General features: G+C 49.6%; 4 protein-coding genes across 7 annotated transcripts; 2 read left to right on the top strand and 2 right to left on the bottom strand.

Annotated features, from left to right (window-relative positions):
- The first annotated feature begins 2,164 nt into the window (after positions 1-2,164).
- PV10_04197 (uncharacterized protein) lies at positions 2,165-4,474 on the top strand. The gene has a single exon (XM_016368731.1). It carries the CDS (start codon positions 2,594-2,596, stop codon positions 3,899-3,901), a length of 1,308 nt encoding a protein of 435 aa, XP_016224519.1. The 5' UTR covers positions 2,165-2,593; the 3' UTR covers positions 3,902-4,474.
- Positions 4,379-6,650, bottom strand: PV10_04196 (uncharacterized protein). The gene is made up of 2 exons (XM_016368730.1): positions 6,191-6,650; positions 4,379-6,138 (listed from the first exon to the last, which is right to left on the bottom strand). The coding sequence occupies exons 1-2, from the start codon at positions 6,518-6,520 to the stop codon at positions 4,651-4,653; spliced, it is 1,818 nt and encodes a 605-aa protein (XP_016224518.1). The 5' UTR covers positions 6,521-6,650; the 3' UTR covers positions 4,379-4,650.
- A 139-nt stretch (positions 6,651-6,789) lies between these two features.
- Positions 6,790-10,163, bottom strand: PV10_04195. 2 transcript variants are annotated; one of them, XM_016368729.1, is made up of 3 exons: positions 9,786-10,163; positions 7,820-9,573; positions 6,790-7,767 (listed from the first exon to the last, which is right to left on the bottom strand). In XM_016368729.1, exons 2-3 carry the CDS (start codon positions 9,260-9,262, stop codon positions 7,075-7,077), a joined length of 2,136 nt encoding a protein of 711 aa, XP_016224517.1. In that variant the 5' UTR covers positions 9,263-9,573; positions 9,786-10,163; the 3' UTR covers positions 6,790-7,074. The 2 variants fall into 2 exon arrangements, with proteins under 2 accessions (XP_016224517.1, XP_016224516.1); XM_016368728.1 differs by having other exon boundaries at positions 7,820-10,163.
- Positions 10,164-11,871: 1,708 nt separating this feature from the next.
- On the top strand, positions 11,872-15,281 carry PV10_04194. 3 transcript variants are annotated; one of them, XM_016368725.1, is made up of 4 exons: positions 11,872-12,284; positions 12,337-12,401; positions 12,455-13,321; positions 13,379-15,281. In XM_016368725.1, the coding sequence occupies exons 1-4, from the start codon at positions 12,263-12,265 to the stop codon at positions 15,083-15,085; spliced, it is 2,661 nt and encodes an 886-aa protein (XP_016224513.1). In that variant the 5' UTR covers positions 11,872-12,262; the 3' UTR covers positions 15,086-15,281. The 3 variants fall into 3 exon arrangements, with proteins under 3 accessions (XP_016224513.1, XP_016224515.1, XP_016224514.1); XM_016368727.1 differs by having other exon boundaries at positions 12,337-13,321; XM_016368726.1 differs by having other exon boundaries at positions 11,872-13,321.
- Positions 15,282-15,722: the final 441 nt, after the last annotated feature.

Here is a 15,722-nt window from a genome sequence, read left to right as displayed (position 1 = left end):
GTTGTGTAATGAAAATATACGAGTAGATAGGGACGGGAGTTTGAAATGTAATTCATCATTACGCTATCAGGGATTGCATCGCTATGTTCTATGCGTCCTCTGGCACTCGTGGCAGCCTGACACCTTCTCAGAGAGCCTATATTATCCACCTAGGTAGTTATTCAGCATCAAGAGATCGTCGAGCCCCAAGAGCCAATCATTTCATCAGTTTTTAAGACAACTTTTACCTGCGGCCAATTATTTTCTAGGCCAATCAAATCATGGGAGAGTTTATCCGGGAGCCCAGTTTCACACGAAGGGTATACTCCGTATGTACATTGTCATCTTCCCATCCCAGCCTGGCCATGTAGCATCAGCAACAATCGTAGTGGTAACACCGACTGGTCTATACTCTCAAGGACAAACGGAAAATCCTGCGAAGGCGTCATGCTGAGTTCCAGGCTATTAAGCGAGAACGAGGTGACCATTGTTTGTTCAGAACAACCCAATAAAGGGGGGCATTTCCTCACTGTCTGGGGGCAGGATGGATGGAAGACTCGCTAAAGGGATCTTTTTGCTGCCAACGCGCGAGGACCAACCGTCTCCTCGTCATCTTCCCAACCGATAATGTCACCTTCGTTCTGTATCGTTGCTTCGATCTCTCGTGTCGGAGCTACACGTAGAGAAAATTTCTCTCGCTTGAGCTTGAACATGCGGCCATGGAGTTATCGCAAGGCTCCGCGAGCCAGGCGAGTGACTAGATCTGGCCCTTCCAGGGTCCTGAGATGGACGACCTGGGTGAGATTTAGCTTCTGATCAAATTGTCTCTCTGCGAAGGCTCGATCACTTGTTGATCACTGATAAATTGATGATACGAACGTTCAATTTTGCTCGAGTAACTCCATATCCTACGTCAGTAGGAAAGGACTGTCGCCGCTTCTGATGAAGTTCAGCAAGTCCTTCCCATTGTCCTCGGTGCCGTTAGGCAGAGAAGACCACTTGTCTCGCCAATGCATGGGGAATACTTTGAAGTTGATCATGTACAAAAGGTAAGCGGAAATAGAAAGATGTACTTACAAGTGATGAGCTGCAACCAGAATTTAGAGTGCAGTACCATCGTTGACAATACAAGTGCCCTTATTTTGTGGATGTGTATGCGTACATTTCGCAGGGAACGATGCTGTTGAGTTACGTTCCTTCTTTTCTCCTGGATTTGCACAGTAGTAGTCATGATCCCTACTAGGTACCTACCCACACCTAATACATGAATACAATCTCTCTTCTTCTGTCTCTGCTTCTTTGTCTACAGCGCTTGATGCCCTATGCGAAACCGTTGACCAAGAAATTTCCTGCCATGGCAGCTTCCTAATGCGAGTAAGTAGGTTGCGAGGATAAATACAGCTACCTGGACGTAGGAGTCAAACACGAAACCTCACGTAGCCTCTTTAATTGGATTTCAATATAGAATATACCAATATTGAAGATAAATTCTTTACCGTCAACCTAAGGTTCATTTGGGCAATACCAAGCCTCGTTCATGATCGTCACCCCGCGCTTAGCTTTTGAATCGGTGATGGATGACTTGAATGGAGATCTTGGCGGGATTGCGGTGGGCCTCTCATATTACAGTATACAGGATGTCCAAGCCCTTGTCAGCTGCATTGTGGTGAGGAGCTGCTATGGCAACTCATCAACACTCGAGTAGATCATTGACGAGGTCAACAGGTCTGAGACTGGGGGTAGGAAGGACAGGAATGAGAACTTCAGTTATCAGTGGAAATGGATGGATGAAGAGAGTCTAATACTCTGATCATGGGTAGTATGCACACATATACAATGGCTTTCATGATCTATACTCCTTCTCACGATCTCGTGTCCGTTGCCTCGTTCGTATATTCGTTGATTGTATTTACGATGACGGAGAAGAATGCTCCGAAGTGAATTAGAGGGATGACCGAACGACTGAGAAGGCACTCAGCTCACAAATAATTGGTGCTTATGCCTGATGATGTACTCCGTATGTACGGAGTACTGTGCATACGTCCGTGTGATTGTGGGCGTTCTTGTGGGCCGAGGGGCGTTTTCAACTCCCGCTTGCAAACTCTCCTTCTCCTCTCGGTCGGCACCACAGACTTAAAGAGCCAACTTGACAGACCAACAGACTTCACATCCTCGCTCACAGGCCATGGGTGATGGTTCAGCCCTGCCACACCACCACTTTTAACTTCTTGAGGAGCGACAAAGACCATGGCCATCCCCTCCTTTCCTGCTCTCCAATTGTACCTTCCCTGCTTGCATTCTCCTGAAACGCGAGTTTGATCAAAGTTACAAGGGCCTGCGTGCCTTCCTTGCCCTCAACTCCTCAATTCGCTCTCCTCCACTCGTGACCACCAACATCATCACCATTCTCACCATTCTCACCACTCTCACCATTCTCACCACACCCAACCGCCACACCTCCTGCTCCTCGCCGTCAAGGATCATCTCACACCCGTCACGCGCAACACAGAAATGACCTTCTCACCGATGATGATTGTACATTAATCCATTCTTCCTCATCTTGAGCCTTGGTCTCTCTTCCCTGCGTCTCTTCATCCTTTGGACCGCCCTCGGAATGTCGACTACTACAACGTCCTTCCGTCCCTCAACTCCCTCACGAGCCGGCCTCAGTCCTCCAGAACTATCCCCGAGCCGGATCTCGCAATCATACTCCATACCTCCCTCGCACCACCTCCCCCGTAACCTCGGTTTGTTCTCCCCTGTTGATCAAAACGGGAGCTTCTGTTTCGATCGCCAAATCAAAAGTGGCAAGGTTCACAGACGCGTCAAAAACAAAGGAGCCTGGAAACCTTCATGGAAGCCCGCTTTTCTCGTTCTCCGACCTAATCTGCTCTCTATATATCAAAATGAAGATGAGACCGATCTCAAGGCATCCATCACCCTCTCAGATGTCACTGCCGTGGCCCTAGTCCGTAAAGCCCATACTGAGAATGTCTTTGGCCTGTTCTCTCCTTCAAAAAATTACCATTTTCAGGGCGCCTCTGCCAAAGACACGGCTGACTGGATCGCTGCTATTCGGGCCGAAACAACAACTGAAGAGGACGATGACATCGATCTGCTTCCTCCAAAGTTCTCCCACAGAGATGTCGAGTCCCACCACCTTGATGAATCCAGTGATTTGTCTGCAGACGATCACTCACATCCTGCTCTCTCTCCAGCGCATCAACCATGGGCCACAAAGGAGTCCAAACTGACAGGACCACCTCAAGTCGGATCCATACCCCGTTCTTCCATCTTGCAAGACTATTCTGGAAATGAGCATTTCACCACTTCACACTCTGACTTTTCAGACACTCTCGGCTCATCCCTGCCGAAACAGTCCTCCTACTTCGCTGCCAAGGGATCTACCTTGACGCCAGTGCCGTCTACTGGCCAGCTTCCATCAAAGCCCGAACGTAGAGATGACTCCCACGCGACCAGTTTGCCGGCCAGACAAACTCACCATGCTGAGGCCAGCCGAGACCCCGAACGAGTCATCCGCCAAGGCTATTTACAGATTCTCAAATCGTACAAGACCGGCGTCAAAGGTTGGAAGTCTATATGGGTTGTCCTCCGAGCTCGAAGTCTGGCCTTTTATAAAAATGACCAAGAATATGCTGCCATCAAAATCTTCAACATGGATACTATAATAAATGCCGCAGAGATCGACCCCATCAGCAGATCCAAAAAGTTCTGTTTCCAAATCATCATGGAGGATAAATCATACCGATTTTGTGCCTCTGATGAGGAGGAACTCGCCAAATGGCTCGGTGCCCTAAAGAGCGTCTTGACGAAAAGAGAGGCTGCAGTCAAGGCCAAAGCCAAAGACAAAGCCAGAGCTGTCGCCTTGAATCAAGCAACTGCCGCTCTGTCTTTAGGCTGAATTATTTGTATGACACTCCTGCATCCTAGGAGAGCCTTTTGATCCGCGGACAAGCTCTGCCGTTCCTTCACGACTTTACGAGTTTTACGATTGACGCCCTCCAATCACAATATCCCAACCTTTCTGATATCACTGTTGGCTCCAAAATGTGCATGCCTTGTCTTGCCCTTGTCTTTGAGACTAGGACTACTTTCTGGAAAAGAACGATTGTCTGACGGAGAGCGACTGAATTTTGCATATGTGACGTCCTATGGTTATTTACGATACCCACGCATAGTTGTTGGATACCTATCTCATGCATGGGACTTTCCAAGACTGTGTCTACTCGCAAATCCGGAACGTGCTCTGTCGGAGTGTCCGCACAGGAAGAGGTGTTTATCTGGTTTAGCGAGCTGTCGATCACAGCTAGCATATATACTCCTGCATTCACATATCTCAGCCACCCCACCTAGTATTGACTTGTCCACTCAAGACATCCTCTCATTGATTCTCCAAAAGCTATTGGTTTACATAAGATAGTGACCTGTGTAACCCCACGCAAATAATATATAATTCGGTCCGGTACAGTCTTTAGGTTGGAGATTTTGATACAAAGTACAGATCTTGACCTATATATGATGAGGCCCTTTTATCTCTACAATACAATTATTCCTGGAACCTGATTGGAACATTTGGTCAGAACGAAGAGTCATACCACCATATAGATAGCATGCACAACGGCCAACCGAAAGTCAGACCCCAGCCCTTCTTCATGCTCCTAGACCCAACAAACGCTTGATCCGGTTGAATAGCCCCGCGGGCGGCGCATCTGCCGACGGCATCGACGACGACGACGATGACGATGACCCTTCCGAGGGTGAAGTAGGAAGCACCGACTTCGGTCCTAACCCTGACGCTGATCCTGATCGAGATCGTCCACCATTAACCATCTGCTCGGAAGCCCAGCCATCAACTGGACTGAAGAGATTGGGACTAAAGCTTCTCTTTACCGCCAAAGGAGGCAATGCGCCATGAACGATATTTTGCGGCCATGACTTGGCAAATCGACCATCGTTGAGATCGGCCCAAAACACTTTAATGTCCCAATTATCAGCCCAGGAGGGTTTCTCCTTGGCTTCTTGTTTCTGTAGGGCTTCGCTTCTTCGAGATTCTTCCTTTTCTAGACCCTTCAAGGCGGATTCTTGCTTTTTGGCGATGAGGTCTTCCAAAGTGGGAGTGGGGGTGGTGGAGGATGAGTCAGATGTGCGGCTGGTCATCTTTTCGAAGGCTTGTTTGGCTTCCGCTTCGGCTCTTTTCAAGACAATGTCGCGTCTTCGTTCTTTTCCGAATTCGCCGAGGTTTTCAAGAGAAGCTTCGCGTTGTTGGTTGACGAATTTCCATAACGAAGGTTCAAGATCGCCGCCGGCGAGTTGGGATTGCAGGTACCAGATTTTAAGGGCTTGGAATTCTGCCTTTCGGGCAACGGCGGCCCGTTCTTGGTGTTCTGCTGCGTCAAAGGTTTTGCGATCGAGGGAAATATATGCATCCCATTCCTGGAGAGCCGGAGCAAGGGTTGATCCCTCCTGGGAATTTTGGAATAGAGTTAATTCATCCTTCAAGACATTGTCCTCATATGACAACCGCTTGATGGTTGGCAGCAAGAGAGGGTCGGGAGTGCGGTTGTAAGGAGTTGTTGTTGTCTTGATGGTCTTGACCTGCTTCTTTGCCTGCCTCGCCAGGGCATTGATCTTTCTTCGCTTCTTGGTCGAACTCTCCTTGTACCGGGCCAACCGCTGCTGCTCAATGGCGATCAACTTTTCTAGAGGCTTGGGTCCTGCGCTGATCCAGTCAAGGACAAAAGCTGCATCCGCCACGCTTGTAGCTTTGTGGTCCATCAGTCTCTTGGCCCGGACTTGCTTGGGCAGCAGACTCCCAACACTGGGAATGCGGTCTACCAACTTCTGCTTATCCCTGTGATCTTCCGAATCTTTCAAGTCGTAAATTTGAAGGGGATCTCCCAATCTTTCCTTGGCGGTTTCGACGTCTTCTGCTGTTGTAGTGACTAAAGAGGTGGGGGCTGTGAGTTGTCTTTGTGTCGACAAGTCTCTCAACTTCTGGTAGGCCAAGAGGCCAGCATAGACGCCCGCAGGGTGACGAGGGAAATGCATCGAAAAGTATGGCATCCACATATCTCTCCTGACTTCAGCCGGTACAGTCTTCTTCCCATGGAAGATCAATTGCTTCAAAATATGATTTTGCTGTGAAGCTTTCGTCAGTACGAAGGAGCAGACTGTGCGAACGCTGTCTTACCTGGAGTGCTCTGGACAGGCTGTAGACCACCTGGTTGGTCTGAACATGACGATATGCGTATATGTCCAGTCCATGAGTTCTTTGTCGCAAGGCACGGAGTGCCCGGCGTGTGAGAATCTTTTTTTGTTGCTTGAAGGCATTTGAGCTTTGCTCCCTCCATCTGCCCTGCAACCAGACCAGAGGTTTCTTGGGTGGATCGCCTGCAGGTTGAGGGTTGTTGTTCGGATGAGGATCGCCTTTCAGTAGCCTTGGAGGTCTGATACGGGGCATCGGTGGCAGTGCCATTGGGTTGAGCTGGCGGCTCGCAGTGTTGACTGCGGCGCTGGCCATGGCTGCCGACTTTGGGACTCGCGGTCAGGAAGAGCTATTTATAGGATCATGGCGAGCGAAAAACTAAGGTAGGGAGATGAACGAGGGCCAAAAAAGCGAATGGCGTCCTGCGTTGGGAAGGCAAGCAACGGGGACGAATTATCCTTGGTGAAGTAGAATTTCCCATTGACAAACGCAGAAACGAAGCTTCGGATGGCAGTCACGACAAGACCACGTGATTATTCTTGGCGAATTTATGTATCCATTCCAGGTATCTAAACAACTGATAATTCAGGTAAATCATCTCAACATTAGATCTGTCCTTTGTTAACTAAGGCAAATAGTTAATTGGTACATCGTCACATTGTTAAGCCTCGTGGTGCTTCAACCAACCCTGCCCAAATAGCTGTTATGAATCCCTTTTCAATCCTCAAGACAAATGCTCTGCCCTTACAGTCATCATAGTTTCATTCACTCATGCCCATTCCAAATCAAAACTCTTTTCAAGAGATACATATGGCCCTTAATTAGATACTCCTGTTTCTTATATAGCCAAGCTCCGACGCTCATGCGCCTCAGTTAGCAACTGATGTAGATGATGCCGATGGGTCGGTCGCTGTAGACCCAGGCCTATTTAGAGGTAACCAGTTTCGAGGGATATCCATGCTTCTGTTGACCCGCCCGCCAGGAGTGAGGGGATGATCTATCCGCGACCGATCTAAACGGTCATCTTCATCCGATGTTTCATCGGCGAGTCGCGCAAAATAGTCGGCCAGCGCGCTATTGGAGTCGCCAGGCACAATATTATCATATAACGGTGGTGGTGTAACCAGAGGCGGGGGAGGGTCTTCGTCGTCAAAAGCCGGTGGGTTGAATGACGGACTTCGAAGAAGATGAATTGGTCGAGATTGCCCCGAGTTGGGGTCGTTGTGTACATGGGCTTGGGTTGGTAAAGTCAAACCACCGCTGTCGTTGGTCCAGCTGCGTTGTACACCGGGGCCACTAGGAAATGCTGGATTTGAAAGAGTAGGAACATTATTAAGCGAAACATTAGGTGTGCTCCGTCTTCGGACAGCGGCTCCCGGACATCCACACTCAAACTCGTCAGCTGCGGGTGCACTCATTCCTCCAGCACTGTAAGCCGGGAGGGATATATTCGCCTGTGTCGCACGGCAAGATAAAATATTGAATGGAGAATCGATCGAAATCTCAAAATGCCTTCGTTTTGCAGAATCGTTCTCGTCTGGGCGAGACAGGCGCATGACGATCTGGAATGTTTGTTAGCATTAGACCCTGGTAGGGGTCGTAGACCGAACTCACTTTGATCCAATGATTCACCTGAATATTGGAGTATGTTGTGTCAAAATGTAGTCGTTCGTTGCGCAGCTTCTCTTTCATTTGGTGGCAATTTGGAAGTTGAACATTGAACTCCATTTCAGTAGGGCCAATGCTGCCAGCATCATTGTCGAGGTTGCCTAGCAGATTGGTCTGATCTCGAGGGATATCCTCGTCTCCGGCGGCGGCAGCCTGGCGGAAGTCATAGGGAACACCGCCTCCAGCAATGATACGCATTGAACTGCCAGGATATGAACTCACGCTGTGGCCGTCTGCACGTTTCTCAAAGAGTTGGACCTTTCGCGTGGGCTCAAGCCGGTGTACCTTTTTGTTGTTGGTGAAGTATTGTATATTCTCGGTAACGAAGACCTTGATACGATGACATTGCACTTTGGCCAAAGGGGTCAACTTGAAAGCAATGGGTACGGTGGAGCCCAGTGGAAACGACTTGCCGGAAATGACAATATCGTAATGCAGCTGATCCTCCCAATTTCGAGAAATGGCAATTGGTTCGACTTGTTCGAGCGAGCCTTCAGCAGGGGCTCGAATCAGGGTGAGTTCCTTGGTGCCAACGAGATTTGCGCGGAATGCACCGGAACGCTCGACGAGAGCCTCCAATTCATACTTGACATGGCCAAGATCGACGTTGATGGATTCTGGCAACCGAGAATCTAGAGGCAGCTCAAAGTTGTAGATATAATCGCCAGGGTGGAAGACCTTGAAGCCTTTCTGAGCTACGGTTGGACCACCATTGATGGTGTCTCCCTTTCCAAAACTTCGCGATTGGTTTGCTTGGAGAGATAGTCTTTTCATGTCTCGGGCACTGGGGACTTTGGCAGGTGAGGCACTGCGCTGGAAGAGATCAAAAGATGATGTGGTGACGCCGAGTTCTTTGGCTTCGACCGAAGGACCTTTTTGGAGTTGGACCAGATCTGCCCCATAACTATTCTCGGCTTGTGGGATTTGCGCATTGAAGAAAGACCAGGTGTGGTTCATGATGATGGTTGTGTCTCTGAATTCGACCCGTTTGGGGGGTATGCCTTCGGGCCACTCGGTCTCAGACTTTCCGCGAAAGTTGAGTGATATCGACTTCAACTTGGCCTGTTTTTGGACCTTCAACAGGAGACTCCCTCGGAGCATTGTGGTGCTGTGACTGGTAGGGTCATTCGCGTCGAAGCCCTGGAGGAATAAGACTGGTTCGGCGAGTGAAACAATGACAGAGACGCCATTTCCGCTGGCGACCGGCTTCTCATCTGACAGATGAGTTGTGTTGATTGGCACCTCTGAATTGACGGGAGTGCCTGTGGCATTTCGAACGTCGCTGTCGACTCTTGGACGCGAAATCAGACCGCCGACAGGCCCACTGGTTGAGCTTCCACTCCGACCTCTCCGCTCTGGAGACCCTCTCCCAGCCTCTGCGAGTACCATCTCCTCTACGGAGTTCGCCAACGAACTCCGACGACCAGAATGACCAGCGATTGCAGGATGGGCAGAGGTAGATTGAGCTAGGGGTGGAGGTAGAGAAAGTCTGAAAAATCGTTTTGCGTGATCTCGTGAGATCGCCAGGTTCAGTTTCGAGGCCGAAGGATCAAGGGTGTCAATGAGGAATGGATGTGGGAATCGCAGGCGGATTTTCTTGGGGTGGTCGTATCTGACTAGAGGTGATCTGCGGCGGAATGGACGGAACAATTGAGGGCAGGGATTGGATTGGAGGGCCGAGGGGCCACAAGGATCCTTGCCTTGAAACGGGAGTCTCAGTCAGCGTGGATCGGTAGGCATATGAGATGTGAAGTGGTCAAGAGCAGATGGAAGAGAGAATGGAGGCCATGATCAGAGGCAGATTGAAGACGACAATTGCAGGATGGAGGTGTCTTGGAGGAAGACCATGTGCCAACTCGAGTGCAACTCTCAACTCCGCAGTCTAAGGCTTGGCCAGGAAGGATTCACGTACAACAACCTAGGTAGGCGAAGAGAGATCTCAGGTATCGTGGGTGTATCAAGCGGTGGACCAAAAGTCAGAGCAGATGCTCGTGCGTCTGGACGTGGGGAGGGGAAGGCGACTGCCTCGTAATGCGACTCGGTCTAGCCCTGATTCGGCTGCAACCCATGCGCTGCCCAGACAGATATTTGCATCAGCAAATGTCTTGGGGGTGTAATGCTTTGGAGTGGCCGCGGGGTGCAGAAGAGGCAAGAAGAAGAGGGGCACGGGGTCAAGAGAGGACATCAAGGCTTTTATTGAGAGAGCTGGCTTATGGAAGCTGGTAGGCGAGAGATATAATCTCCCCGAGTTGTTCGAGATTGCTGAGGAAGAAAGGCATTTCCGGGCCGGATGACCGACTTGTAAAGCGTCCAAGGGCCCATCGTTGCGCGGCCAGGTATTCTTACATACGCATATATGAGTCCCCCTTGGCTACGTGACTACGCATAATAAGCGTGGGCCTTGCTGTGCCCGCTTAGCCGAAAGAACCATGTCACACCTGCACCGCTACATCAGAGGCTGAACCCCACTACAAAAGGCAGTGGTAAAGGATCACATTTGTGGTAAAGTTTCCCTAAGGCTAACAAGGCAGTCCAACGCCAGAGGATTGGGCATTGTGGGCTGTCAAACTAACGACTCGTAATGCATATAATTGAGTGCTGATTCTGGGTGCGTGCCCACTCGGGATCGCCCAGATTGGGTTTTAATGGGGTTGCATCAACCCTCAGACCCTCTAACCAATAACGCCTGGCCAGGCGACTCGGGCGCTGGCCAACTCCATGGCTTGGTGCGAAGGGTGGCTCTCTCAGGCAGGTAATAATATGTACTCCGTGGTGTAATTCCTAACCTGCGCCTCCCAAGCTACGTGTGTCAAAAGTCTCCGTAGCATATCCAAGATTTGACAGGAACCAAGAGTAAATATGATGAGCCAAACCCGTATGATGGCAGATTCTCAAGGATGACCATACTGAACTAGGTCCCTACGTGAGCAAAAGTTGGTTTCAGCTGCATCAATCAGCCTTCGTCATATGACTGCACATCCTAAAATGCTGTGGACGCCTTGCCTTGGTCGCAGATTCTTGTCGTGGTGAGGTAATTGATCTCCTTGAACGAGACAAGTGGTAAGTTCTCGTGGTACTCTATGGGCCAACATGCAATCTAGGACGGCATCGTTATTTACCAGCTTGCAAATTCATTCATCAAAGCCTCGCACCTTCGGGCAACTAAAGATCAGCCGGGCTTTCCGGTATCCGACGTGGCGGATGATAGTTTACTTGGACCTTCATGTGCCTTACTAAGGTATGTATCTACAGAAGGAGAATTGTACTCCGTAGGTGCCTTAAAAGTTAGTAATAATGCACTTACAGTATCTCTGTTCCTTCCCAGCTCGTCAACATCGCAATTCATCGCTCCTTCCGGTAGTCTCATTTGATTACTTCTTCATCGACGCAACTTCGAACTTTTAATGACACTTTCTCCGTTGGTCCAAAACTTAGCATCTTGCTTGATTCGCTTGTCCCAACTTCTTGCGGTCAACACCATTTACCCACTTTCTTACCGAAATCCTATAGTCCAAAGGTCAATGCGGTACCTACTGGCCATTACTGAAATGTGTTTTGCGAGTCTCCTCCGGTGAGTTGATGATGTAGTGGGTCATCGGGTCTCTCGGATAGTCTGTGGACGAATCCAACATACAGCACATTCTGTGACATGCTCCAGTGAACCTTGCTGGAACACTCCTTCAACAGTGACAAGCTGCTGCTGTAATGGATGAGACAGCCTTGCCGTCTTACACGTATAACGCCTCGACTAGGATTCTGCTGGAATGTCATCCAATCCACATGATAGACTAATCACAGAAATTCAAGCCGAATACGTGTTTCTCGTATCACACGTCACCTCTTCACGAGCTCGACATCTCCAGAATGGAATTTGTCATGAGATCTCACTGAACGGGCCTCGGTTGAGGGGTTTTGTACCTGCGTAAGGTTTTGCAGACTGGGCTGACCAGAAACCTAGCGCACCTGGAAGGAAGCGGGAATAATATTGCTCCCGTTTTATGAATGACTCGTTAACCAAACGGAACGCATTCAGGTATGAGATTTGTACATGGAGTACGCATAGAGGTACAGTGGGCCGAGGTGGCTAGGCCTTGATCCTAACATGAATTCTCCGACGGTTGCTTTGATGGAGGTTTGGAGGTGAACACATACACGTCACTCGTCACAAAGACCCCCGCTTCAAAAACCGCGGAGCATTCATCGCGTTACCTCAACTTTGGACGCGTCTCGCGTGGGGTCTTGGACTCCAACATTTCCAACCATTACCACCACCGCCATCAATGTTATGAGGATTGTCCCTGCCAGAGCAATGTCTACTACCCAACATTCTACTGATTCCTTGATTGAGTTTGGTTTATAGAAGGATTCTACCTTGCAACAAGATGCATTATGGCGCCATCGGCCCCGCGAGGTGAGTCTCACCAAGTTTGCCCCAAATCCGCAACTAACGACTATTTTGCCAGCATCTGCCGAACGGCCACTTCAAGGCGCAGTCCTATGTTTTACTTCCGTGAGCCCGGAAGAACGAGTCAGATGGCACTTTCTCTCCTACAAGTCCCTTGTGCGCTGATTGTTATCTAGACTCAATATGCAGAGATTGCTCTACAGATGGGCGCCGAACACAAGCTGGACCTCACCTCAGACACTACCCATTTGATTGTCGGTAGTACAGATACGATGAAGTACAAATATGTTGCCAAAGAGCGGGAAGACATCAAGGTATTGCGCCCTGAATGGATCGAGGCAGTCAGGGACCGGTGGATGAACGATCGCCCAATGAATCTCCAAGAGCTTGCTGGCAAGTTTCGAGTGCCAACGTTGGCCGGCCTCAAAATATGCATCACCGGCTTCGAGGATCTTCTCTTTCGAGCCCAATTGCAGAAAAATGTCATCGAGAATGGAGGAGAGTATACCGGAGACCTCACCAAGGATGTGACGCATCTCATTGCGGCCAGTGCCCAAGGCAAGAAATATGAATACGGAATGCAATGGCAGAAAAAAGTCGTCAGTCTGCAGTGGTATAAAGACAGCCTTGAAAGAGGCATGCAGCTCGACGAAACTCTGTATCATCCAACAACCCCGCCGAATGAACAAGGCTTGGGTGCTTGGAACAGGAAACCCAGGTCGATATCATTCACAGAGAAGCGGCCCAGAGACGAGCCCGCCGGTCCGGAGCCTTCGAGGAAGCTTCGTCGTACGGCAAGTGCCAGGCTAGGGAGCCAAAACCAGAGTCTATGGACAGACATTGTCGGTGGCTCTGAGCATGACGAGACACATTCTTCACGACCGGATTTGAAAGCGGCCGTGTCCATGCCTGACCTTAGCAAGGATGGCCTCACACGCGGGGCAACCAGAGTGAACAAAGCCAAAGGTGATTACTCGAACAAGTCAAACGCTGGCTTCTTCTACAATTGTACCTTCTCGATATACGGCTTCGACGCTAAAAAGGTATGTTGCATTATGGAATCTATGGAATCTATGTAAAGGAATTAACTCGGTCAATAGCGAGTTCACCTTCAAAACATCTTGGTCCAGAACAGTGGAACGATCATTGAAGACTTGACTCAGATGGATCCGGATGATTTAGCTCGAGCACTGATCTTGGTTCCTCATGACATTGGCAAAGCGAACAAAACTGCACTTCGACTTCCCCAGGCTACCACACCGATTGTGTCTGAGTTTTGGTTGGAAAGGTGTATGTTGGAAAAGACCTTTATCGAACCTCACAATTACACTCTCGGGCAGGTTCTCATGGAACCAGCTATACCTGGCATGACGGATCTCAGCGTCAATGCCACTGGCTTTGACGGACTCGAAACAATGCATATATCCAAGATCGTCAAACTTGTCGGAGGCAAATATGTTGAAGTGTTTACAGCTAGCGTGTCGATTCTGATCTGCAAGGGCAGAGATGTCAATAATGAGAAGCTGCAACTAGCACGACATTGTGGTATTCCCGTGGTGACGGCAGAGTGGCTTTACTCCACTATCAAATCTCGGCGAAAGGCTGTGATAAAAAACTATCTTATCCAGGACCTGGGAAAGCAGGGTTCAGGCTCTAGAGCAGTAGCGGGAAAGAGTTCAAAGCAGGAGGCAGCAGAAAAAGAATATGTCGAGGTCAGCACCATTCCCATCCAGCGAAAGAAAGGACACCATGAATTAGAGCAAGCACGGGGACAGCAAATTGCGGGCAAAGCAAAGGTTGACACAGGCACGCGCACAAAAGCAGACGGCTCATGGGTCCATGTCCACACAGATCCCGAGCACAGTCTCACAACAGATTCTGGAAAGACATCATTTCCATCAGAGAGCAGCGGCACCGGATCTGGCAACGATGGACAACGGACGGCGACTGGAGAAGTCTCAGAACATTCACCACTTCAAGAAATCTCTTCAAACTCTCCTGGTAAGAAGACGGTGGGTCCAGGCTCGAGGATGCCCTCATCAGGTTCGCAGATAGGATCATGTGATGAGGTCAACAGCCTGACAGAGCCGAGACAAACACTTGATGACGAACCTACATCCAAAGGACGAAATCAAGAAGTTATGCAAGGCGCCGAAGTGGGGACCGGTAGTGTCCAGGCGATCAACGGAGCGATCCGAGAACTTTTGGAGCAGCAAGCGAAAAAGAGCCAGTCAAACAACAAAGAGAGCGACAAAGCAGGGAAGAAGGGACGGCTGGTCGGGAGAGCATTGAGCAACCTGTCAAATTCCTCGATAACGTCGAAAAGATGCTCTCGTGCGAGCTCGGTTGATAGCATGAACACGGACGGGATGGGCAGTGAGATTGTATCATTGCAATCCATCAAGGCCAGTCGAGAGATGGGATCAGGGGGTGAAAAGGGAGGGTTCAGCTTCATGGGTCGGGCAAAGTCGACCTTGAGCGGCTACAAGCCAATAAAATATGGAACGGAAGATCCGCACATTGGAAACAGACCGGATGAGATGGATAATGTGGGGCCACCGATGACCCAGCTTGGATATGAAGATCCCGAGGAAGCAGTGGCACTGCGAGAGAAGCTTGCCGAGTCGAGGAGAAAGCGGTCAAAGCTGGGTCAGAAGGATGATGATCCCAAGCCTCGAGCTCAGTCCAAGATACAGCGAAAGATTCAAGATGATGATGTGCTGGTCGGGGGCGCAGGGTGGGGGGCAGGGAGGCGGACAAGAAACAAACCCAGAGGTGCTCCGGATCAAGACATGACCAATTTTTGAAGATGTGTTGTGCCTATGTCGTTGGATGAGAAAGAGACATGAATATTGTCAAACCCGCCTTGCCGAGTGTGCTAGTGGAACCAGGGACAATGAATACGGGAGTATCTCGAGAGCCTGATCAACGCACATCAAAGCCAAGACCAGTGACTACATACATACATACATACATACATACATACATACATACATACATACATACATACATACATACATACATATGCATATGCATATGCATAGGAAGCTACTGTGGAGTGACGATGGTCAGATGACATGGCGGTTGGGAAGTCTCTGTGTGCATGTGTCCCTCTCCATCGAGATCAAGAGCAGCAGAGCGGGAAAATTGCCCATCAAGTATGTACCTACCTGGATAGGAATCTATGGATGACTCATGACTTTGGTGCCTGGCAAGACTGAGGGAATAACAATGGAAGGAGCAAACCACTCTCGGCAAGGAAGAATCTGTTCATGTCAGTAAGTAGTGCAAGTTGAGACAAGCACGACCGACACAGAAACACGTACATAAGGACGCGTTCCTACACTCCACAAGTGTTGTATATGAGGGGCGCCATTATCCGCTGGGCAGTCGCAATTGCATAATAATAATTTGTCTTCTAAGAAACTGGCAGACGCTGGTTGT

Source organism: Exophiala mesophila (assembly GCF_000836275.1).
Source record: "Exophiala mesophila strain CBS 40295 unplaced genomic scaffold supercont1.3, whole genome shotgun sequence".
Lineage (NCBI taxonomy): Eukaryota > Fungi > Ascomycota > Eurotiomycetes > Chaetothyriales > Herpotrichiellaceae > Exophiala > Exophiala mesophila.
The sequence above is the reverse complement of the archived record's forward strand: the minus strand, read 5'-3'. Positions and strand labels throughout refer to the sequence as shown.